Genomic DNA, 27,881 nt, shown 5'->3' with positions numbered 1-27,881 from the left:
GGTCCAGAGTTCCCTCTCAATTCTTTTGTCGGATTTCTCTTTAATATTATCGCAGCTGCATGCACTGGTACTAGGTTCTGAGTGCTCAGGTGACTTTTGAAGGACTCCCAATTACTCTATTTCGTCCACTTCTTCTGAGGTGGGTTCAGAAGTGGATATCAACTTCTATTCCATTATTCCATATCTATTTATATGCCATCTAATGATTTTACTTTAAATTTAGCTGCTTGATCTTATTCATGAGAAATAAAATTTTTGTTATTTTTGCTACTTAGCATAAAGCATTAGAAAGTCTGTAAGCTTTTTTTGTGAACTGCTGAAGTGCGTCCTATAAAAGTAGACATATTTTCATGAAAAACATGTTTTCATGAAAATTCTTTAATTTTATTCAATATGTTCAATACAGCGATTTTAACGGTTTTACAAATTTTTTATGTCGATGCCGTGCGCATAATACGATTCTGAAAGCTCTGAAAAATAGTTATTTTTTTCTTCAATTATCTCAGCTGATTTTTTTATTTACGAGTCATTTCTTCAGATTTGGGAACACTTAATAATCGGAGGGGGCGAAGTCAGGAGACTAAGCCGCATGAGAAAGTAATTCGAACGCCAACTCGAATTTTTGCTACTGTGACAACGCTCTTGTGAGTCGATGTATTGCCTTAGGTCTTGAGAACACTTTAAGGAACACTTTTTTCTTCTGTTTATAGAGTCGTTTTTCATTCATCACATACCGGAACTCACCACATAAATTTTGAAGACCCTGACATCAAAACTGTATTAAATTATATGTGATCTAAGTGTCTTATAGAAAAAGTCAGAATAGATAGAGTAGAACACTTATAAAAAAAATTGTAACAAGCAATTGGACATCCTAAGTTCTAATTTTTCACCCAAGGTGACCGGAAGTTGAACCGGCAGTCGATATTTGAACTCTTCGTGTAACTTTTTGTCAGTTGATATGACGGATGAATTTTGTTCACCGACAGACATGGACGAACAGACAGGCATGAAACCGGAAGTATGTATTTGTTCTGGTCTTTCTTAGTCGCGTTGAATAATAGTTTGTACTATTTCGACGAATTTAAAACAGTACTTTCGGTTGCAACTCTGGAACCAGTGTTACCAGATCTCCTGTTTTAGCAGGAGATCTACTGTTTTCATACTTCTTCTCCTGTTCTTCTGTTTTCAATCTCAAATCTTCTGTTATATTTTCCAGTAGAATATGGTATGTTTGTATTAAATTTGAGAGATTATCTAGCGTTATCAGACAATAAGTTTAAACATTTGTGAAACCTGAATTTAAACTTTGTTCATGGTGACAGTCCATCACATTCAAGGCCATTAATTAAGTAATTAATTGAGCAGTAATTAATAGAAGTGAAGCAAGACAGTCCATGACTAGTTTCTGACTGATTCGCATGCGCAGCTCCGTTTTCAAGCGCTTGAAAACGGAACTGCGCATGCGAATCAGTCAGAAACTAAGCATGGACTGTCTTGCTTCACTTCTATTAATTACTGCTCAATTAATTAAATAATTAATTACTTAATTAATGGCCTTGAAAAATAGCCATAAGATAGTTATTTTGTTCAATTTAACTACATTTTATTGTTTTATTTAAAATTATTAAAATCTCCTGTTTTCTCCTGTTTTTTTATGTCCAATTCTACTGTTACGAAAAATTTTCATCTGGCAACACTGTCTGGAGCAGCCAGTCCGAGGTCAAACTTCTCACATAAAATATCATATTTTGGTTATAGGCTTCCATTTGACACCTTATTTGTCATTCTTTCTGTCCTACTAACAGAGGAGTTGTGTTTATTGACGGACAGACATGGATAATTCTAGGTTTTCACATTTAATAATAAAAACAATAATTATATAATTCAGTTAACCTGACTATGTCATTGTGATAATGACTTCTTATCTAAAAGTGACAACGGCAATCATTCAATTCACTCACGGTAAAATATCGCAAAACCTCCAGATTTTAAAGAACCGCTTGGATTGACATGAAATTTGGCACACACGTAGCTAAGATGCCAAAGAAAAAAATGAGATTATGCCGATATGTTCTCTTGCCCTGGATGTGACTTTCACCCCTTCTTGGGGGTGAAAAAACATACGTTCAAAATAAGTCCGGGAGTGGATAAACTGACTAATTCTAATTCTAAGCAAATTTTGATCTATAAAAGTTTTAAACGGCTGAAAATATTATAAGAATTTTTTGCTCTACATTGTGCTTTCTATCTATACCTTTAAGGAACGCACTATTTTCGGGGACACCCTGTATATGATCTGTAAGTTGCATTGGTTAAAAATGCTTATTTTTGAAAGGGGTTTTGTTGAAAGGGCTCTAACGAATCACTAGTCACGAGTATGTATATGCAAATTTTAAACAGCAATATCTTAACCAATTTTTGTCTTCCAGAAAATCAAAAAATCCCAAATATTTAAAAAAGCAAAACCTACATTTTTTACTCTTTAAGATATTTGGTATCACTAATAATTTTTAAGTTATTTTGAAAAAAGTCTTTTTTTTTTCAAAATTAATGATTTAAAATTTACTTTAAAACCAAATTTTTTCACAAATAAGCACTTTGAACTGATGAAACTTACAAACACAAACAATACATAAAGTTACTTGTGAAGTGGTAAGGATTAATTCCATTTGGGCTGTTAATTAGAGGGAGATTTTTAAGATATTTTTAACCAAAAAATAAGGAACAACTGTATTTTGAGCGTAACTTGCTTACTCTTGCTGCTAGAAACTTTTTAAAAAAATAAAAATAAACGTTTTCTTAAACACTTTAAAAAAGTTGTAATAAGTTTTCCCAGAAAAGTGTTTCATTTTTTTTATTTCACATTAAAATATTCGATTTGGAATTTGACATATAAGAGCTTATTTTTCACTATAGTCTGTTTTTAAACCAAGAGGAGTAATTCAAATTTCCCGCGCCGTAAACCTTGTTTGTAATTGGTACAACCTCAGGCAATTTTACTCATATCAAATTTTGACAATAATGACATTTATAAAATTTTAACACTATTGGCATTTCATAGGTTAGTTTATTTATTTTATCAGCGATTTTTGCATTTTCTGCGTTATTCCTTTTATTTTTAGATTTTTAGTCAATATTACCGTCAAAGGCCGATATGATCAACCAAAAAAGAAGATGTATCTGAAGATATTTCTAGTGACTTTCTTGGGTGTGAATCTGTCTTTTTACCCTAATAGCACAAGGACGTCCAATGGACGTCCATAGGACGTCCTTCACGGATTTTAAGGACGTCCGTTTACGTCCGAGGAACGTCCTTTATACGTCCTATTTTGGTCCAAATGTCGCGCTACCGAACGTCCATTGGACGTCCATCTAAGGTCCGAGGGGACGCAAATTGGACCTTAACAGGACGTCCTAGTTTGGTCCAAAGCCACATTGCCAAATGTCCAATGGACGTCCACCTAACGTCCGAGGGGACCTTAATGGGACGTAAATTGGACGTTAATCGAACGTAAATTGGACCTTAATCGGACGTAAATTGGACCTTAATCGGACGTCCTAGGGGACGTAAATTGGACCTTAACAGGACGTCATAGTTTGGTCCAAATGCCTCGTTGCCAAACGTCCAATGGACGTCCATCTAACGTCCAATGGACGTCCACCTAAAGTCCGAGGGGACGTTCGGTGGACGTCAATTGGACCTTCATAGGACGTCCCAGTTTGGTCCAATGTCGTGCTGCCGAACGTCCATCTAACGTCCTGAGAGGACGTTCGGTGGACGTCTAGCGACGATATTTAGACCTGTGGAGAATGTATTGTGGGAAATAAAAAATACATTTTTTAAGGAACTTATATTACATCTTATATTAAATTACAATTATTGGATATTACATTATTTACATTAAATTACAATTACACTTCTCCAAGAAATTAACGCACCACCTTAAAATGATGCATTTTTGATGTCTCGAATTTCTTAAACCTGTTGTCCAATCTCAGTGATTTTTTTTATAATATTATAGCCTAGGCTACAAGGTTACCTCCTTAAGCTTGTCATGAACGGGGAGCTATACTGTAATATATTATGTATATTATATCATATCACTCCCTATAGTAATGAGTGAGCCTGGAGACACGGAACTAATGGTTCCGTGTGTGCAGGCTCACTCATTACTATAGAGAGCTATGTGATATAATATATATTACAGTATATAGCTCCCCGTGCATGACAAGCTTAAGGAGGTAACCTATAGCCTAGGCTATAATATTATAAAAAAAATCACTTAGATGGGACAACTGGTTTAGGAAATTCGAGACATCAAAAATGCTCAATTTTTAAGGTGGTGCGTAATGGGCTGTATATTATACATATACATATTATTTCAAATCGACACCTTGCTCATTTGGAGATAATGGACAATTTCTTAAAAAGAAGATATTCTATCTATGTATACTTATTATACAGAGAGCACGTAAAGGTTGGAATAAATTCATTTTTTTTGAGAATGGAGGATTTTGGAGAAAAATCCCGAAACAGGTCAATTTTTGTTTTTAAATTACGGCTTTTTGGCATATATATCATACTAGTGACGTCACCCATCTGGGTGTTATGACGTCATCGATGATTTTTTTAAATGAGAATAGGAGTCGTCTGATAGCTTATTTGAAAGGTAATTCAATTCTCTATTCAGTAATATAAACATTAACATAATTATTTATACAGGGTGTCCAAAAATTTTTTTTTGATTAAATTAATTGACATGGAAAGAAGAATGTATGTAATTTATTTAATTCAAAATACATTTTACTGCTCTCAGAAAACAAAAAAATGTTTATTTGAAAAATATTCATGGCTTTTCGCTTAAATTAAATATTCAAACTGTCACGAGGCTGGTGGGTGGCTGCTTTAATATTGAATTTAAGCAAAAAACAATATTTATTTGCCAAATAAACATTTTTTGTTGTCTTCTGATAGCAGTAAAATGTATTTTGAATTAAATAAATTACGCACATTCTTCTTTTTATGTCAATTAAATTAATTCAAAAAAATTTTTTTGGACACCCTGTATAAATAATTATGTTAATGTTTATATTACTGAATAGAGAATTGAATTACCTTTCAAATGAGCTATTATACGATCCCTATTTTCATTTAAAAAATTCATCGATGACGTCATCACGCCCAGATGGGTGACGTTACTAGTATAATATATATGCCAAAAAGTCGTAATTTAAAAATAAAAATTGACATGTTTCAGGATTTTTTTCCAAAATAGTCCATTCTCGAGAAAATGAATTTATTCCAACCTTTACGTGCTCACTGTATAGTGTAATATTATATTATAATATTATAATAATCATTCAACTTTTGTCTAATTTTTTTTCATCCGCCTTCGCTTTCTGTCTTTAGATAATTCAATATTATAAATAGATTATAAAATACTGAGATAAATACTTTTTGCTTACTAGGTACAATAACCAACCCAATCTGTTTGACAAAAGAACCGTTATGGGTAAAGGTAATAAGTTAAGACGAACAAAAGGCGACCGCGGTAGCGAAACTTTCCTTTAACAATTGTAATTCAAAATTCAAGGAAGTCTATACTTTATAGAAAATCAAAAAGATTGGCTAGAATACAAATATGTACTTATACAGAGTGTTTGGTAAAGAATAGGCCATAGATTAACCTTAGATTTCGGAGGGTAAAATAGGTCGATTTAAGTTAACTTACGTTAGTACTAAAGTTGATAATAACCGAAATACAAGGTGTCAAATTTAAACTTTTATTTTATTTATTCTTGAATATTTCCTAACAAGCATGGGATAATATCACGAAATTTGGTAAGCGGGGTTTTTTTGGGACAAGAAATCTAAATTCAACACCAAAATTGATGTATTGCCCAGGAAATAATCAAGAATAAAATAAAAGTTTAAATTTGACACCCTGTATTTCGGTTATTATCATCTTTCGTACTAAAGTAAGTTAGCTTAAATCGACCTATTTTAAGCTCAGTAATCCAAGGTTAAGCTATGGCCTATTTTTTACCAAACACCCATAAGATTGAAAAATGTATGAAAAATATACCAGAAAGAATAAGAAATATATATCAAAGAGCATGAAAAAATATGTAAATGTAATAAAAAACGTAAATAATACCAATGTTTGGATACCAGTTGTCCTGGCTGGTGGTTTTTTCCACCATTCTCGGTGAGTTTGTCCTCTAGGCCATCAGGGATCGATAGGCTATGTCCAGACGGTGGTAGCAGCAGAGTCTGAATGCTTCCTCTTTGGCGTTCACTTACCAAGAAGTGACTGGCTGCAACGTGGAGCTCCAGTAGCTGTCTGGGGTTGATGGCTCCGAAAACTCCTCATCTGATCGAGGAATCAGGAACATAGACTGTTTCGGCACTTCAGAAAAACTCAGGAGCAGGAATCCTCAGGGTGGTAGATTAAAATGTTGTGCGCCTATGTCAAAGGGGCACATAATAATCCATTGGATGGGCTTATGCATTGATGCTCTAAATGGCCCGATGAGGCGGTCGGACTCTGTGTTATGTTGTGAAACAGCGTCTTCATAGTTTTACGTAATATATAGTATATGTTGTTATATTTCTATTTGATATGAAAATTAAATTTTGATAATTATAAACAAAATTCAATTTAATATAAAATATTTTCAATTTTCTCAACCACGGGCATATAAATTTAGAACAACCTGTATACAACAAATTGTTATATTTAATTTTAAGAAGTGATTAAACGAAACTCGGGACAATGCGCTTAGAACAAACAAAGTGAATGGCGCGTACCATTATCGTTGTTCGCGGAAGGTTCGATCATTAGCCTATGCTAAATAAAACTCAAGTGAAATCGATAATAGGTCATTATCGTAGTTCGCGGAAGGTTCAATCATTAGCTTATGCTAAATAAGACTCAGTTGAAGTAGATAATAGATCATTAAATTTTGTAATTAGTAGAAAGTAATTTTAGAATGGGAATTAACTATTTTTCTTTTGAAATCCATTAAGCATATTTAGAAAGATTAAAAATTGGTTTTGAGGAATACTGCGAATGAGAGTTGGTGGTGGAAGTTTGATTTGTGAATCTGGAAGGGATATTTAGAAAGTAGGGGAATGAATGACAAATAGAGATCAGAATGTTTTGAGCTGTCGAGAAGTGAAGTCCAGTAGTAGACGGTAGTGTACGGAGAGTGAGAAAGCCGGTGTAGTTCCGTGAGTGTGGAGTATCTATCGTGGAACGAGAGGTAGGCCAGGTTGAGAGTAAAAGAACCTCCTTGAGCCAAGAGTTCCCGGTAGCTGATTGCAGTTTCGAAAAAGGTAGAACACAGCATCACGACAGAAGCAGGAAACGAGAGCTATACGAGCTAGTTTCAGAGGAGAACATTACTGGAAGCCAGGACGAGGTTTTGATTGCAGCCAAGGATAGCAGGAAACGGGTCTTGTGTGAAGACATTCTCAGTTCACCAGAAAAAGGTCAGTCTCATTTGTTTGGACATGAATGTATGGGTTTTTCGTATTAAATACCACATTTAAAATTGAAGAAACATAATCAATAATATCAGAAAAGCTTCATCAAACTTAAATAGAATTGTTGCTAATAAATCATAATAGTTAAATGTTAATAAAAACTTTCAATTGGAAACCAAAAGGAAATAAGATTCCCATGTGTAAATGTTATGTTTAAGAATAATAAGATATAGCAAATATTAAGCAGTGATTGCCATTTAAATAAAATAAACAATATTTTGATTACAATTGTAACCCATATGTGTTATTATTTTACTCTTTTCTTTCCTATCCCGATTAGGAACCATTGAGAAATACTTAGAAGCCACGTATGTAAGTAATTAATTTTATAAAAAGCCCTGAGATTGAAAACATATTGATATGTGATCTGGTAAATTAATTAGATTATTATTAATGCATTGATTCAATTAAATGACATATAAAAATATTATCTCATATAAATAATCAAGATCACATCAATGTATAAGTATATTATACTTTAATTCGTATATAATATAATTTCTTACATTATGAAAATCAGTGGTTAATGAATAAAACTCTACGCGGGAGCCCTAACGACGACAACGACTGAGAGATCAACTCTCCAACTTCGAACTGATATCGGTGGGTGAATCGAAAATCTATCGCCTATCGTTATAGTTTTGTGAACAGAGGAACCAAGTAGTGGGGGTGATTTTCAGACGTCCACAAAAAGTCCGTATTTCGTCCAGTACGGACGTCCAAAGGACGTTCGTATTTATTCCACCATCGGACGTCCACCATCGGAAGTCCGAAGGACGTACATATTTAGTCCACCGAAGGACGTCCAACGTCGGACGTCCGAAGGACGTACATATTTAGTCCACCGAAGGACGTCCAACGCCGGACGTCCAAAGGACGTCCATTTATAATCCATGGACGTTAGGACCAAAAATGGACCTATTTTCGACGTCCAGAGGACGTCGTGTGCTATTAGGGTTAGTTTACCTACTCCTCTTGGTTTTAAAACAAAGCTTAGCAATAACTCTGCTTCTACTGGGTCTACAGACCTGACACATATACCATTTTTTCACTTTTCTATAAGCTATATTTGCTATTTGCTAATTTTTTTTTTTTTCAATAAAGTAGGTACCTACTTTTTGAGTTATTTGCGAAAAACCGTCTAAAAACGTGTTTTTTTTTTGTTGAAAAATGAACATATTCACTCGCAAATATCTCTAAAAGTATTGACTTAGTGAAAAACTCTATAAAATAGAAGTTGCTTAGAATTAGTCAGTTTATCCAATTCCGGACTTATTTGAACGTATTTGTTTTCATCCCCGATAACGGACGAAACTCACCTCCAGATCAAAAGTACATATCGGCACAATATCACTTTTTTTCTTTAACATATTAGCTATGCGTGTCCCAAATTTTATGTCAAACCAAGCGTTTCTTCAAAATTCTGAACAAAAACCGTAAGTAAATTAAATGAAAATGTAAAAGGTACATTCCATGTCAAATCACTCAGGCAAAAAAATTTGGATCTCCGATTTGAAAATTGGTATATAGCTTCTGCGGGACGTAAAAAGAAGATATTTAAGGTCAAAAAATCTTCTTCTTCTTTTTTTCTCAAAATGTTATTTTATGCGATTTTACAGTGATTTGGTGTTTATTTAAACAAATTTGCATTTTCTGTCGTAAAGTATCAATGAAAAACATAATATTTTAATAGAAATGACTCAAAAATGTCATTATATGGCATTATAACAAGTTATTTTGAATCAAAACAAGATTTTGATCAAATTTTATAGTGTAAAAAACGTTAAAATACCGTTTTTTACATTTTCCTCCATTCCCAAAATACATCATCATCAATTTGGCTAAAAATTTGCCCGCAGATAGCTAAAAGATAGGACTTTAAGTGGTTAGAAGGATTTGAATTATATTACAATACCAAAAAAGTTACATGCAGTAATATCATACTCAAAAGTATATATTAGTCCAGTCGGGATAGCATTTGACCTTGAATGCCAAGCTGCACAAAAATTTATTTTTCTGATCTTTAGGGGAGTCAATAGTAGCCTAAATTTAAAATCGCGAATGAATTCCTCCGTTACGTTAGCGGCCATCTTGATTTTAAAGGAGAACCTGTTTTGCTCAATATCTCCGCCATTTTTAACTTTTCCACAAAAATGGAAGGAACTGAAATTGTTCCAAATAAATCGTATTTACAATTATTACAATTTATTTTTAACAATTTTTGTCGTGAGGTCGATATTTTCGAGTTAATTTTACTTACAGTAGACGCCTATATTTTTGACTATAATATTGCATGTAACTTTTTGGGTATTGTAATATAATTCAAATCCTTATGACCACTTAAAGTCCTATGTTTTGTCTATCTGTGGGCAAATTTTCAGCCAAATCGATTATGATGCATTTTGGGAATGGAGAAAAATGTAAAAAAAAACGGTATTTTAACGTTTTCTACACTATAAAATTTGATCAAAAGCTTGTTTTGAATCAAAGTAACTTGTTATAATGCCATATAATGACATTTTTGAGTCCCTTCTATTAAAATATTATGTTTTCCATTGATACTTTACGAGAGAAAATGGAAATTTGTATAAATAAACACCAAATCACTGTAAAATCGAATAAAATAACATTTTGAGAAAAAAAGAAGAAGAAGATTTTTTGACCTTAAATATCTTATTTTTACGTCCCGCAGAAGCTATATACCAATTTTCAGACAAATCGGAGGTCCAAATTTTTTTTGCTCCAAAATTGAGTGATTTGAAATGGAATGACACAAAATTAATTTTTCAAACAAATATTTTAAGTCGTTATGAGAAAATTATAATTTAACAGATGAAATAAAATAAACACAATTCAACTCGTAAAATATTTGGACCCTTACCAGCCGAACAGGTAAAGAACCCACCTTTTATATAGTTTCTAATATACCTTTTCTACCTGGCCTCAAACGCTCGATATTATTAACTCGTGGCAACCTCGATTGACGGCAAATAGATCGCAAATACACATTTTTATGTGGTGGAAGTCAAAATGGCTGTGAAGTGTAAAAATTTTTGTATATAATTTAAATTTTTAAAATCAAAATTTTAGAAAACTGAGAACGATACAGGGCATTAAAAAATGCGCTCAACAAACATACACGAATTAAAATTCGAAAATGATAGTATTTCTTAGTGATGCCAAATGACTGCAACATGAAAAGATGACATAATGATAGCGGGATGTATATATATATATATATATATATATATATATATATATATATATATATATATATATATATATATATATATAGGGTGTAACAAAAATACAGGTCATAAATCTAACCACATATTCTGGGACCAAAAACAGTTCGATTTACCTTAGTACAAATGTACACATAAAAAAAGTTACAGGCCTTTGAAGTTACAAAATGAAAATCGATTTTTTCCAATATATCGAAAACTATTAGAGATTTTTTATTGAAAATGGACACGTAGCATTCTTATGGCAGTAGTATCTTAAGAAAAAATAAAAAATTATAGTGAAATTTGGACACTCCATAAAATTTTATGGGGGTTTTGTTCTTTTAAATCCCCCCAAACTTTTATGTACGTTCCAATTTAATTATTATTGTAGTACCATTAGTTAAACACAATGTTTTAAAAACTTTTTTACCTCTTAGTACTTTTTCGAAAAGTCAGTTTTTATCGAGATATTTTGAATATTTGTCATATCCACCACATATTTGTATATGGTTAAGTACGGTTATGGAGACTTGGTAATAACATGAAAATTTATTTATGATTTACATTTTTAGGTATATTTTGAACCACATTAAAAAGAAGCCACATCTCGATAAAAGGTGCCTTATCGAAACAATACAAAGAGGCAAAAAAGTTTTAAAAACACTGTGTTTAATTAATGGTACCCCAGTAATAGTTTAATTGGAACGTACACAAACATTTGGGGGGTTTAAAGGTACAATACCCCCATAAAATTTTTATGTAAACATATTAAAAACGAACTCGCAACTCGATAAAAACTGCCTTATCGAAAAAATACTAAGAGGCAAAAAAGTTTTAAAAATATTGAATTTAAATAATGGTACCACAACAATAATTTAATTGGAACGTACACAAAAGTTTGGGAGGGTTTAAGGGAAGAAAACCCCCATAAAATTTTTATGGGGTGCACAAATTTGACTATAATTTTTCTTTAAGATGCTCCTTGTATAAGAATGCCACGTGTCCATTTTCAATAAAAAATCTCTAACAGTTTTCGATATACTCGAAAAAATCTATTTTCATTTTGTAACTTCAAAGGTCTGTAACTTTTTTTATGTGCATATTTGTACTAAGGTAAGTTAGGTTCATTCGAACTATTTTTGGTCCCAGAATATGTGATTTAATTTATGACCTGTATTTTTGTTACACCCTGTATATATATACAAGGTGTCCCAAAAGTAGTGGAACGGTCGAATATTTCCCGAACTAAACATCGGACCGAAAAACTGAAAAATACGTTTTCAATCATTTTCAAAAATCTATACAATGACACCAAACAGCAACCCCCACTACACCCCCTGGAGGTGGGGTGAGGGGTAACTTTAAAATCTCAAATGGAAACCCCCAGTTTTTCTTTCAGATTTTAATTCGTTACGTAAAAGTAAGCAACTTTTATTCAAGACATTTTTTCGAACTGTGGATAGATGGCGCTATAATTGGGAAAAACGATTTATCCTGATACCATAGGTACATTATAAAAACGGTCTAATATCTCACGAAATACACTTCCAAATGAGAAATTAAAAACAAATTTTTAATCTTTTTCGAAAAGCTATCGAATAACACCAAACGTACCCTCCAACCCACCCCATGGAGGTGGGGTGGGAGGTAACTTTAAAATCTTAAATAGCAACTCCCACTTTTTATTACAGATTCGGATCCGTCACGAAAAATTAAGCAACATTTATTCGAAACATTTTTTAGAATTGTTAATAGATGGCGCTTTAATTGGAAAAATACGATTTATTGGCGCCATCTATCAGCAATTTTAAAAAATGATTCGAATAAATGTTGCGTAATTTTTTATGAAGAATTCGAATCTGCAATAAAAAGTGGGGGTTGTTAAGATTTTAAAGTTACTCCCCACCCCACCTCCAAGGGGTGGATTGGAGGGTCATGTTTGGTGTTATTCGATAGGTTTTCGAAAAAGATTAAAAATCTGTTTTTTGGTGTCTCATTTATAAGTGTATTTCGTGAGATATTAGACCGTTTCTATAATTTACCTATGGTATCAGGATAAATCGTTTTTCCCAATTATAGCGCCATGTATCCACAGTTTGAAAAAATGTCTTGAACAAAAGTTGCTTACTTTTACGTAACGAATCCAAATTTGCAAGAAAAACTGGGGGTTTCCATTTGAGATTTTAAAGTTACCCCCCACCCCACCTCCAGGGGGTGTAGTGGGGATTGGTGTTTGGTGTCATTGGATAGATTTTTGAAAATTATTGAAAACGTATTTTTCAGTTTTTCGATCCGATGTTTAGTTCGCGAAATATTCGACACCCTAGGGTGTCCCAAAAGTAGCGGAACGGTCGAATATTTCGCGAACTAAACATCGGATCGAAAAACTGAAAAATACGTTTTCAATAATTTTCAAAAATCTATCAAATGACACTAAATACGACCCCCCACTCCACCCTCTAGAGGTAGAGTGGGGGGTAACTTTAAAATCTTAAATAGAAACCCCCAGTTTTATTGCAGATTTGGATTCCTTATGTAAAAGTAAGCAATTTTTATTCGAGACATTTTTTCGAACTGTGGATAGATGGCGCTATAATTGGGAAACGATTTATCCTGATAACATAGGGAAATTATAGAAGCAGTCTAATATCTCGAGAAATACACTTCCAAATGAAAGACAAAAAATCACCTATTTAATATTTTTCAAAAACCTATCGAATAGCACCAAACCTAATCCTCCAACCTACCCCTGTAGGTGGGGTGGGGGGTAACTTTAAAATCTTAAATAGCAATCCTCACTTTTTATTGCAGATTCGGATTCGTCATGAAAAATTAAGCAACATTTTTATTCGAAATATTTTTTAAAATTGCTGATGGCGCTAATAAATCGTATTTTTCCAATTAAAGCGCCATCTATCAACAATTTTAAAAAATGTTTCAAATAAATGTTGCTTAATTTTTCATGACAAATCCGAATCTGCAATAAAAAGTGGGGGTTGCTGTTTAAGATCTTAAAGTTACCCCCCACCCCACCTCCAGGGGGTGGGTTGGAGGGTCATGTTTGGTGATATTAGATAGATTTTCGAAAAATATTAAAAACCTGTTTTTTGGTTTCTCATTTGGAAGTGTATTTCTCGAGATATTAGACCGTTTTTATAATTTACCTATGGTATCAGGATATATGGTTTTCCCAATTACAGCGCCATCTATCCACAGTTCGAAAAATATTTTGAATAAAAGTTGCTTACTTTTACGTAACGAATCCAAATCTGCAAGAAAAACTGGTTGTTTCCATTTGAGATTTTAAAGTTACCCCCCACCCCACCTCCACGGTGTGTAGTGGGGGTTGGTGTTTGGTGTGATTGGATAGATTTTTGAAAATGATTGAACACATATTTTTCAGTTTTTCAAGATATTTTTATGTTCGGAAACTAAAATTTTGAGTAAAAGCATATGAATTAAGATTCCAATATTTCAAAAAGTAAATAGGAAGTATTAGGTCTGGATCCCGCGTATGAAAAAAAAGTTGATTAATAGCAAGCTGAAAATTTGTGAATAGCTTAAGGGTGTCTAGTCGGACAAACTTTGATATATGGGAACACTGGAACAGGGGCAGTTTTAATTGTGGAACAGGTTAAAAATTTGGAACGGTCAGACCACGAAAACGGCACATTTATTTTGTCCGACAGAATAGACTTAAACTCTCCGAACAGAGATTAAACTCTCATGCAAAAATCAGACTGCTATTTATCACCTGTCATAATTCCTGTCATTGGACATATTCTACATGTTCCACTCATTAAAACGCCCATTTGGTGATAAATAGCAATCTGATTTTTGCATGAGAGTTTAATCTCTGTTCGGAGAGTTTAAGTCTGTTCTGTCGGACAAAATACATGTGCTGTTTTCGTGGTCTGACCGTTCCAAATTTTTAACCTGTTCCACAATTAAAACTTCCCCTGTTCCAGTGTTCTCATATATCAAAGTTTGTCCGACTAGACACCCTTAAGCTATTAACAAATTTTCAGCTTGCTATTAATCAACTTTTTTTTCATACGCGGGATCCAGACCTATATAGGTAATTTTGCGAATACCTAAATTTGTTTGTTTAGCTTGTTTTATCAAAGTCATCGGAAACAAACCGATAAATTGTTTTTTTTAACTAGAATAAATAATTTAAGTGGTAAGAATTTCATTCGGACAGCTGTGTCCACAGGTTTAAAATTTGATCGATTTTTAGAGTATTGATTTTGGATAATAAAAGACAATTCTGTATGCTTATTTTATATTTCTATTTAACTCCCTTTCCTAATATTTTTTCCCGATTAGAACCAACTAAGAGATACTGAAACCACGAGAGAAGACAAGTATAACATAAGATAATTTAGATATTTTTTTGTATTATAAAAAGGCACCCTGAGATTTTACTTGAATTTTGTATGATTTGCGACAATTGGATAATTCATTAAATAATTAATTGGAGTAATCAAATAAAGATAAATTGATATTAAAGTAATAAAAAGTAGATCATAACAGTATATATGTTACAGTTCAAGTTGATTCTAACGGCTGGTTTCAGTAAAAGTTGATTATAAATATAAAATGAAGATTTATATTCAACATTTATAGTAAAAGTAGACTCCAACTAGGAAAAGTATACTCTTCCCAATGCCATTTAGTAAAAGTTGATTCTGATTCACACAAACAGCCGATTCTAGAAATTAAATGTTACTGAATATGTTCAAATTAGTCTAGGCTGTATCGTCGCCCCCGTTAGGTAAATTAGTCCGATTCAAATTTTTTGCACAAACTTACTCAAAAAGAGGTCCTTGTAACAAATCTACTGGGTGCCAGGCAGTACCTTGATCGATAAATTGTTTAAACAATGTTTTTTAGACAAATTCACAAAAATAATTTTTTCACTTCGAACAATTTTTTTTAGATCATTTGGGTTATTCTGAGCAAAAATAGTATATTACTTTATGAGGTGGAGAAGCATGACTTTTCTTGACGCGCCCGATATTACTCGCCGAACGAAGTGAAGCGCGTAATAGAGGGCAAGTCAAGAAAAGTCGCTTCTTTGCCGAATAAAGTATACTATTTTTTCTTCAAACGTAGCAATTTTCAACCATAAATAGTACAATTCATACGCTATTTTTACTCGAAATTAACTGTGACAACTATCAAAGTCGTCTAGATGTTAGAAATTAAAATAATTAAGTCGTCGGAATGATTGCTGAAAGTTGTGCTCGACCATCAGTATCATCAACAATTACCAATGCGTATCAAGAGTCGGGAACATTTTTGCACGGTTTCAATTTTGAAAATGCCTCATTAACTAATTGTACTTTTAATATTACTATAAATAAAAATGATGTTTAATTGTTGTTAATGACATTTGTATTGTTGCTTTGTGACATGTTTCATATTGTTGCCATGACAACATTTTTCCCTCCGCCGTAAAGAAATGGGAAAAAAACTGCTGCCGGCGGAGACATCAAACTTTGACAGGATCAAGTTAGATAAGTAATGTCATCATTATTTGACGTTTGAAGAAAATAGTATATTACTTTATGAGGCGGAGAAGCATGACTTTTCTTGACGCGCCCGATATTACGCGCCGAACGAAGTGAGGCGCGTAATAGAGGGCAAGTCAAGAAAAGTCTCTTCTTTGCCGAATAAAGTATACTATTTTTTCTTCAAACGTAGCAATTTTCAACCATAAATAGTACAATTCATACGCTATTTTTACTCGAAATTAACTGTGACAACTATCAAAGTCGTCTAGATGTTAGAAATTAAAATAATTAAGTCGTCGGTGGGATTTGCGTCTCCCTGGTTACAGTTGTTTGACAGTTGTTTGCAATTATTAAAGACAGCTTATTGTTGTTGCAACCGCAAGCGCAAATTTAGTGCGAAAATGGAAAACCTAAACGAAATTGAGTCCGCGGCTAATGATGCAGTAGCACGTTTGGGGCCCTCCAAGTCCGGAATAAAGTATCGGTTAGCGTACAAGCACTTCCAAGAGTGGTGCGATACAAGAGGAGTACGGCAAGTTACCGAAGACGTTTTACTGGCATATTTTAATATAATGGAAAATGAAAATAAATGGAAATCTTCTACAATGTGGTCACGATACTCTATGATAAAATCCGAGTTAGTTATTAGAAAAAATGTGGATACAAGCAAATTTTTAAAGTTACGTGCCTTTCTGAAAAAGACAAGCGAAGGATATACTGCAAAGAAGTCTAAAGTTTTCACTAAAGACGAGTTTGATAAGTTTTTGTTTGAAGCGCCAGATAAGTTGTATTTAGGATTAAAGGTAAAAAAAATTATATTGCAAAGCATGTAGTATACTCTACTAAATTATAAAAATATTTCAGATTGTTTTGTTAATTGGGGTTACCGGCGCCTGTCGATGCGACGAAATGGTAAAAATGAAGACTGTGGACATTGAGGATAAAGAAAATGTAATAATTATCAAAATCCCAGACAGCAAAACACGACAAATTAGATATTTTAAGATAATTGGTCAAAACTACATTAAACTGTATAAAAAGTATGCATCACTGCGGCCTGAAAATTTCATAGAAAACCGATTTCTTATCAAGTACCAAAATGAAAAGTGTTACCGAAGCGTCATGGGAATACATTCGATCAGCGCAGTAGCCCAAAAAGTAGCTAGTTATTTAAATTTAAACGATGCAAGCGCATACACGGGTCACTCTTTACGACGAACTTCAGCAACACTTTTAATTGATGGAGGCGGAAATCTAGAATGCCTCAAACGACATGGGGGCTGGAAATCAAGCACGGTTGCCGAAGGATATATAGAGGATTCAATAAGAAATAAGAACGATAACGCTCAAAAAATTTTAAACCCTCATGATTCGCCAACATCGGGAATGATTGCTGAAAGTTGTGTTCGACCATCAGTATCATCAACAATTACCAATGCGTATTAAGAGTCGGGAACATTTTTGCACGGTTTCAATTTTGAAAATGCCTCATTAACTAATTGTACTTTTAATATTACTATAAATAAAAATGATGTTTAATTGTTGTTAATGACATTTGTATTGTTGCTTTGTGACATGTTTCATATTGTTGCCATGACAACATTTTTCCCTCCGCCGTAAAGAAATGGGAAAAAAAACTGCTGCCGGCGGAGACATCAAACTTTGACAGGATCAAGTTAGATAAGTAATGTCATCATTATTTGACGTTTGAAGAAAATAGTTATTTTCCTAACAAGTGCAGAAAGTCATACTTTTCCGCACGCGACTGCAGTTTGCCGAACGACGCGAAGCGGGAGTTCGGCAAGCAGTCGAGTGCGGAAAAGAGACTTTCTGCAAGCGTTAGGAACAATATTTTTTCTACGAGTCTTTTAAAAATTAACACGCGTGTGGAAAAGTAAAACGCGTGCGGAAAAGTAACACGCGTGCGGAAAAGTAAAACTTTCTAAACTAAAACGCGTTCGCGAAAGTAGACATTTTTGCACGCTCGTAGAAAAAAGTTATTTTGTGATTTTTCTCTAAAATTGATTGTTGTCGAGTTATACGCGATTTAAAATTTGAAAAATGCGAAAATAGCCATTTTTAAGGCTTAATAACTCGGTTAAAATCCATTATTATGAAAGTCGGAAAGTGACCAAATCAAAGTTTATAGCCCCTCTACAAGATCCAGCAGAAATTTTTGTCACTATTTTATTACTAAGCTTTATTTTTAATTATTAACAATGAGCGCTAAGTGCGTATTAAGCGGCCGTCAATGGTGGGTGCTAAAGAGATACACCATTCCAGCCGTCCAATGGTGAATCTCATTCGCACTCACATTGACGGCCGCCTCAATAAACGGTTAGCGCTCATTGTTGATAATTAAAAATAATATCTTATTAATGAACTAATGACAAAAATTTCTTCAGGATCTTATAGAGGTAGCTTTAATCTTTGATTTTTTTTTTTTTAGTTTCTGACTTTCATAATATTTAATATCGTATAGCATTTTTGCCTTTCGGACAGTTCCGGCGCCAATTACATCTTTAACCCTGTTTCAAGTAACTAGTGTCGATGTACACTAGCCCAGGGGGACCGACGGCTTAACGTGCTCTCCGAGGCACGGTGAGACGGCTCGTGTCATTATTGGAAATGAAAATGGTTTGTCTTTAGCAGGGCTCGAACCCACGTGCACTGGCGTATGAAGCCAGCGATTATGCCGTTACCCCACGGCCGCTCGCTCGACTTTCACAATAATTATCTTTAACCGAGTTATTAAACCTTGAAAATGGTTATTTTGGCGTTTTTCAAATTTTAAGGCGCTAATAACTCGACCACAGTCAATTTTAGAGAAAAAAAGGCCCAAAGGATCTAAAAAAAAATTTGTACGAAATGAAAAAATTTATTTTTGCGAATTTGTTTAAAATCATTGTTTATCGCCAAACGTCACTAAAATCATTCATTATTGTACTCATTTGCCCTCATTTTCGGCAGTATTGTACTCATTTGCCCTCACTTTGTTGTATTGAAGGAAGAATGTTACTTTACCTGCCGCGATAATTAACCTTCGGATGACCAAGCGGGGGAAATTGTGACCCCAGCGTATGTTTTTCTTTAATAAATCCAAAAGTATTTTCAATTTTTAACTCATTATTTTTTTATTTGACTTTAATATCATTCTAGATATCCTCATATTTTGAAATAAAAAAAATTCCCTATATTTTACGAATAAAAAATATATTCTGAAGTTGAAATTCCAAGTAGTTTTACGCTAATGACGTCGACTTTGCAAAGTAACAAGACACTTACTCAACATACACACTACACATGACACTAATACTCATGTTGTGACTGGCTGAATGACATCAAGTCCATGCCATAAAAGAAAAATAAAAAAATAAAAAAAAAACTTCATTTTTTTGTTAATTGTCATTTTTGACATTTATTTCCCCCCCCCCCTTGGTCATCCGTGTAACAAAAAAAGGTTGGTCATCGGAAGGTTAATCAAATTAACCGAGATTGAATATAAGTGGTCAATGGCAGCAATCGATTATTTATTTGAGTGAAATTAAAATTTATTTACTTTAATTATTAAAAATATTGTACAAAATTTATCTTATTATTAATAAAATTTATGTTAAAAAGTAAAATTCTGTAGTGTTTTGCAATTATATTCATACAAAATAAATCAAAACTTAACAGATAGATAACTAGTAATTAGGTAGGTATACAATATTGATAACTATCGATTAAACATCAAAACCGGCCATCATGCAAAAGTCATCTGTCATTACTGTCATTCAAATTTTTTTATTTCGTCTAAAATTAAAAAAAATTCATCAAAGTTGTAAGTAAGTGTTAATGTTTTTTATGATTGACGATAAAATTTTGTACGCACCACCTCAATACTCTTTATCGAACGCGTCTGTTCCTCTGCTCGTAATATCAGACTCGTTCGATAAAGAGTCACTTTACTGACTGACTTTACTGAAATTGGTTAAACAATTTTTCGACCGCGGTACCGCGTGACACCCTATGTATTTGTTATAAGGATTGTTATACGGATGTATTTCTTTGAGTAAGTTTGTGCAAAAAATCGAATCAGAATAATTTACCTAACGGGGGCGACGTTAAAGACTATACTAATAAGTAGTTGAAACGGCCAAAACAAAGAAACGCACACTCATCAAAAATGCACTTGAGATTCTCGTATAATCAACATTTACTGAATCGATCCAGGAAGAGTCAACTCCAACTAGTAAAAGTTGATTTAAATTTTTAAAATCAACTTTTACTGCTCGTTTCAGTTGGAGTTGAGTCCAACTAGTTGGAGTCAACTCTAACTGAGAATCAACTTGAACTGTAACATATACACATCGACGTTCGTTTCACTTTATGTTTTGACTTAATTTGTTTGAAAATGAATCGTGACGCATGGGAAAAGTTATAGCGGACGAACAATAGGTGATTAGTGTTTAAAGTATTTTTGAAGTGAAAACTTCTGTAGCGATGTTGTGCACTTTCTGGATGGGGAAAAAGCATTGAATTCGTGACCGTCATCGCTTCGCCGAAATAAATTCTGTACGTTTATGTATTATGTGTATGTATATATAAATAGTATAGGACGCACCCAATGCGTATATAATGTAGGTATAGCACTTCTCTGTGGATGGGGAAAAAGCATTGAGCTCGCGATCGTTGTCGACACGGCGAGATATTAGTAATTTATATACTATAGGTTAAATTGCGTATAAGTTCAACCGAAGTTATAATGGTTGGAGGAGGGATAGAGTGTGTACCCGAAAGTGCTTGCTTCGCAAAAAGTTTTCACTTCTGTCGGCAGTCCCCCGATAGTCTTAAATTTTTTTTATCGTAGGCGAGGCAACGAAGCACTAAAAAGCCCAAAACCTAGGAATTTTGTGCAGTAAGATGAATCGTCATACAACTTTTTGCATTCGATTTGAGAGAGTATCAGGAAATTTTGTGAACTAAATTAATCTCCGGGAGATGAAAATTGCAGTTTGTGCATAAGAAAAGAGATGGAAAGTGCATCTCGCAGAGATGAAAAATGAAAAATTTAGAACTCGGGAAATATTGACGGAAATGTGTTGTGTTCAATTTTTATACTCAGGGGTTTTGGGGGTCGCTGAACACGAATTTCATGACATCGATGGTCTCCGAGGTACCTGGCGCCCAGGGTGGAACTCGTCGTCTGGAGTTTTATGTTATAATCATTTAAAATCAGTCAATAACCATTACTCGGGGGGTTTTGGGGATCGATGAGCACGAATATCATGACGGCCATGGTCTCCGAGATACCTGGTGCCCAGGGTGGAAATCATCGCCTGGAGTTTTATGTTTTAATCGTTCAAAATCAGTCAACAACCATTAATCGGGAGTTTTGGGGGGTCGCTAAGCACGAATTTCATGACGGCGATGGTCTCCAAGGTACCTGGTGCCCAGGATGGTACTCGTCGTTTGGAATTCTGTTAGGTATATTAGCTGGGCACCAGCTACCTCGAAGACGATCACCGTCATGAAATTCTTGTTTAGCGACTTCCAAAACCCCCGTGTAATGGTTATTGACTGATTTTGAATGATTATAACATTAAACACCAGACGACGGGTTCCACCTTGGGCGATCCCCAAAACCCCCCGAGTAATGGTTATTGACTGATTTTTAATGAATATAACAAAACTCCAGGCAACGAGTTGCAACCTGGGCACCAAGGTTGGAGAACCTTGGAGACCATTACCGACATGAAATTCGTGTTCAGCGACCCCCAAAACCCCCGACTATAAAAATTGAACTAACTTCCATCAATATTTCCCTAGTTCTAAATTTTTCATTTTCCATCTCTTCGAAAGTTTGAAAATGCATTTTTCTTATGCTTATGCCCAAAATGCAATTTTCAACTTCCGGAGATCAATTTAGTTCACAAAATTTCCTGACATTCTCCCAAATCGAATGCAAGAAGTTGTATGACGATTCATGTTACTGCACAAAATTCCTAGGTTTGTTGCTTCGCCTATCGGTGCTTTTTGAGCTTTTTGAGTAAGAATATTAAACTATACAATACATTCGTCGTATTAACGAATTTTTAGTTCCAACTACAAACTCTGCAATTCCAAAAAATTCATAAAATTTTGATAGATATAAAATCTAATTTTACTGTCGTATTTTCAGATTAGGGGTAGGCAGCAAACGAGAGTCTGAAGACGAAGATGAATATTTAGAACAAAACGTTCCAGATGCACAGGATAACACTAATGTATAATATATGTGAGGTTATTTAATATTTTTGTAAAGAAATTGTGGAATAGGATTTTTATAATGAAAACGTCGAATGGAAGATTTTTGATACTTATTAGATTAGATAATTTTTTGAACGGTTATTGAAAGCAGAAATGACGAGAAATGGGGTTTTGTTTTACCACAGAAGTGTTATTGCAATATAATAAATAATAGCAAGAAATCTACTTGTTGGTTAAGTTTTATTTTTGAACTTTGAGACATTTTTAATTTTCTGACCAAAGAAAAGAAACACTTTCGCTTTATTTATTTAATTGTTATCACAGTATAGTTCCTGGTCTTCATAATGAAAATTAATGGGATAATTATATACGGTTTTTTAAATGGTTGTTTTGATTCGTTTAAGGTGACTCATTTACATACAGTGTTGTTAATATTTTTACTTTTGGTTTGTGTTCGGTTAATTTTTGGATTATATTATTTTATCTAGTAAATTAAACTGTATTTATGTTGTTTTTCAGTGATTTTTTACAATACTATGTTGTACCGACGGGTTATTAAATCCAATTTTACATTTAACGCAAGAGTCTCGCGTTTCACCTTTTTTTTTGTTAGTAGCAATGTCCATTTCCGGCCTATTTGTATAATTGCTTGAAAAGAATTTTTATTAATGTGTTCTCAATTTCCTTTACCTAATATTAAGTGTTCTCCTAATTTTTCACAGGTGCAAAGGTCTTGAAATATTTTATTAAAACACAAATATATCTGAACCTAAAGCCATAACACGTATCTTTTCGTTAAATTGTATAAATGTAAATATTGTACATAATGATTTGGGTTCTAAATCTATATACTAAACGTATTTTTCAATAACACTTCTTCGATATTTCGCATTTATTTAGAAAACAATTGAAACAGAATGTGTTCACAACAAATCAATTGCGTATGCTGAATTTTGCATTGAATTAACGAAAAACCCCGGCCAGACTGCTAATTTTAGGCTTTTGTTGTTTTTTTAATTCATCGTCGTTTTTATTTTCTCATTTCTGGCGCTTTAACAAACTTCATGCAGAGAAAAGCGGCATTTGTAGTATTTTTTGACTGTGGGTTTTGAAGGCGTATTTTAAAGAATAATATGTATACTGTACACCCATATAACACTTTCTTTGATTTGAAAACACCTTTAATGAGAAAATAAACAAGTTAGTGAAATTGTGTCTTTTGTATATTTTTGATACAGAACTTTTGAACCATCCTTTCCATAATTCTGATCGTTTTTCTAGTCAACAAATTTCAATGAGAAATAAGACTCAAATTCATTGCGCATCACAATAATAGTATTAAATGATAAACACATTTGATCCATTCCGATCAGCGGAACATTTCAAACATAACAACTTGTCGAGTCATGAAGGGTTTGTTTTATGTTATGTAGAATAGTTTAAAACATTCATTTAACATTGGTACGAAATTCTATTCGTACCAACCAGAAGAGTTTGAGACATGCGTAAATAATTTTATGCTTCCAGAACAGTTTAACGGATGCACAATTATTTTTATGCATTTCAGGACGAATTTACGCATGCTCAGACTATCCGTTTAGGAATAGTACAACACATATTTACGGTGGATGATCCATAAAAGTTGTCTTGCTCTGTGTTTAGTAAGCTTCCATTTGTGTCTGTACGTAATTAGTAACTACAAGATTTCGAATATTTATCTAAACCATATCATTGCCTTTAATATAACAAATAAAGCAATACAGGAGTGGCCTTTTGAATTCAATGTTACTTTTCACTAAATCTATAAATAGTACAAGAGAATACCGCAATATACAAATAAACCTGACACTGTTTTCTTCCCTCTGATACGATCTCAATATATCTTTTTATACAAATCAAAAAATAAACAAAATAAACTCTTGACAAGTCTTACTTGAAATGTCTCCGAGATTGGTTTTACCACTGATTGCAATATCTGTAGATGTAATAGATAAGTCATTTATTATTTTTTAACCTTAGAGTTTTGAAACAACACCGATGTTCGTATAAAAAAGTTTTGATGTAACAAGTAATACCTAATCGAAAACAGATTTCATGCAATTTCATTTTATAATAAATATGCATATCAACACCGAGTTCACTAGAGCCTGTATACGAATACATTGTTTTTTGTCGATTAATCAGTGAAACCAAAAATATTTTTTTTTATAAAAAAGTATAAGGAAAGCAACAGTGAAAAAAACATTGTTTTTTTTAATTCGAAGAAAGCAACAGATGAAAACCTTTTTCAAGTTAATACATATGTTTAAATTTGTTCATAGTACCACCAATTTTAATTTGATGTCTTTCAGTATATTCTACTGTTTTTATTCAAACAATTCTAAAATTTTCTTGTTTCCTCTTCTAGTTTTTTTGTTCGTATTAATACAATCCGCTAGCAGCTTCAGCTTGTTGCACAAATTTAAATATTTTTAAGAATTTCTAGTTAAAAAGTGACAGTAACTACACTACCTCTAGGGTATTTTTTTAATTTCACTTTTATATTTTTTGTGAAGTTATCTTGAATGATAATATAATTTTTTTAAATTTGATGATTTTTGTATTCATTTTTTTACACATTTTCTATAGCCTTTTACTTTTCTAGCAAAATGTCAACATTTAAATCCAAATTAATGGTTTTTTTGTGGGATTATCCTGAAATCACCTATTAATTTGAAATATCACGTTTAAATTGACTGTGTCTTAAATGCTAGCAATACTTTTTTTTTTATTAAAAAGGATCTCTTTTGGGTATTGCAAGGGAACAATTTTTGTCTTCCCCTAATACCGTAGTGACTAATGCGGTTATTCGAAATTGAAAAAATGTCTACTTGATATAAATATCGACCTTACACATTAAAATTGAGTTTAGATAAATATTTTTTATAGGAACATCGGTAAATGAACAATTTGTACTATACATGGTGATTTTTATACGAAGAGGCCATTGTGTTATTTGTACTCGTTTCGAGTTCTTGAATTATATAATAATTAATACAATTATTACACTAAAAGAAAAAAAGCTATAGAACAATACGCACTCAGTAAAATGTGTTTTTATTATTCAGCTAACGGTCACCTAGCAATTTGAGTTCACTTTAACTTTGTAATAGGTATATTGACACTGCATGTGAATCAGGTACAATGATGAACATGAACTTGAAATAAGTAAAAATTAACACTTCAAATAAACGGAAAGACTTATAAGCACTTATTGGAAACATTGAAAAATGTAAAAATATATTTTTTTGTTATATCTTTTTCCTTTTTTATATGAGGGGTATAGATGCAAAACCCGCCAAGTCACATTTTTGTGAAATTTTCGTTTAATACGGGAATTTGTTATTTGTGTGTATAAACATAAGTTCAAACATAATTTAGGTGCAAATCCCACCTTAAATCGGAGTAATTTAAAGGAGAAAATACGTTAAGGCTGCAAAACGCGCCTTGTCAAAAAAAAAATAGTTGCAAAGACCGCCAAGTCCGGTCTGACCAAAGGCATAACGTTTGGACTGACACGTGATTTACCCTTTCCTACAAAATTTTTATGAGTTTATGTTATTTTCAATTTTATAACAATAATTATAATTATAAATAATAACAAATAAATGTGTTTTAAGTAAAAGGGTCTAATTTTTAAAATAATTCATAAGTGAAGTTAAAAAAACAGGTTGTTCCGAATTTTTTGGGAATTTCAAATCCAAAGTTGCTAAATTTTGTTGCAAATCCCGCCATGTCCATAAATAAAACCAATTTTATACTAAAACTGCAGATCAAATATTTTTTATTTTGTATTCTTCTAATAAAATATAATACTGGAATACAAATAAATCAAACAGAAAGCTCAAAATATCGCAGGAATCCTCTGTAATGGTTTTTCACGTCTCCTGAAAATTTTGATAGATGTGACTTAGCGGATTTTGCTTCTATACCCCTCATATACTATTTTGTAAATTGCTAATACAACAGTAATAACTATTCTATGTAATTTATATTTAACTTCTGTAAAGTTTATTATTTATTAATAGTTTCTACAAATTCTAATTTTTATAAGGACTGGGTAAGCCATAGCCCAAGAAAGAATAAGAAGCAGAAGAATTTTTATAAGGTAACCTCTCAACCTTTAATCAATCATGGCGAAAGGTAGATAAAAATGTTTTATTCTCTAGTATGTATTTTTTGTAGCATCTTGCTTTTCAGTTAATAGTCAAAGTTTGACGAACTAGTTCAAATAGGTACATAAAATTTATTTATACATGGTGTTTGGTAAAGAATAGGCCATAGCATAACCTTAGATTCCAGAGCTTAAAATAGGTCGATTTAAGCTAACTTACCTTAGTACGAAAGTTGATAATAACCGAAATACAGGGTATCAAAGTTAAACTTTTATTTTATTTATTCTTGAATATTTCCTGACAGGCATTAGATATCAACACGAAATTTGGTAGGCGGGGGTGTTTTGGGACGAGAAATCTTAATTCGCCACCAAAAATAATGTATTACCCAGAGGGCGCCACATACGTCTTTCAGCGCTCATTTAATACGTTCAATTTTTTTTATCCCATACTCTATATACTTTTTGAATCAAAACTTTTATTCTCTTAATATTTTTACTTAAAAAAATATATACTACTTTCATCTCGCTAAATTCAACCGTTTTCGAGATAAACGCAGTTTAAACTGCGATGCAACATAATTTTTTACATAATATCATTGTCATAGAGATGAGAACTTCCACAATTATTATGGTTTCAAGTTCATTTTTCGGGTGTAACTACAATGATATTATGCACAAAATTATGTTGCACCGCAGAATTAAAATGCGTTTATCTCGAAAACAGTTGAGTTTAGCGAGATGAAAGTAGTATATATTTTTTAAGTAAAAATATTAAGAGAATAAAAGTTTTGATTCAAAAATTATGTAGAGTGGGGGATAAAAAAAATTGAACGTATTAAATGAACGCTGAAAGACGTATGTCGCACCCTCTGGGTAATACATCATTTTTGGTGGCGAATTTAAATTTCTCGTCCCAAAAAAAACCCCGTCTGTGTTGATATCCCATGCCTGCTAGGAAATATTCAAGAATAAATAAAATAAAAGTTTAACTTTGACGTTGTATTTCGGTTATTTTAACTTTCGTACTAAGGTAAGTTAGCTTAAATCAACCTATTTTAAGTTCAGGAATCTAAGGTTAAGCTATTGCCCATTCTTTACCAAACACCCTGTATATTTAATATATATTCATTTACAGGTACAAGTAGAAAATCTGACTATTCGATTAAAAACTGACTAGAAATATAATTAAATACAAA

General features: G+C 32.9%; 1 protein-coding gene across 2 annotated transcripts in view; it reads left to right on the top strand.

Annotated features, from left to right (window-relative positions):
* The window catches only part of LOC114344933 (uncharacterized), a 1,261,996-nt gene extending 1,239,369 nt beyond the window's left edge, over window positions 1-22,627 (top strand). For both annotated transcript variants that reach the window (XM_050658192.1, XM_050658190.1), the window contains one exon: window positions 22,462-22,627. In XM_050658192.1, the coding sequence (XP_050514149.1) occupies window positions 22,462-22,552 (91 nt within the window). In that variant the 3' untranslated portion in view covers window positions 22,553-22,627. The remainder of the gene's footprint in view (window positions 1-22,461) is intronic.
* Window positions 22,628-27,881: the final 5,254 nt, after the last annotated feature.

The sequence above is a fragment of the Diabrotica virgifera genome, chromosome 8, assembly GCF_917563875.1.
Source record: "Diabrotica virgifera virgifera chromosome 8, PGI_DIABVI_V3a".
Taxonomy (NCBI): domain Eukaryota; kingdom Metazoa; phylum Arthropoda; class Insecta; order Coleoptera; family Chrysomelidae; genus Diabrotica; species Diabrotica virgifera.
Note: the sequence above shows the minus strand (reverse complement) of the source record. Positions and strands in the feature narration are given on the sequence as shown.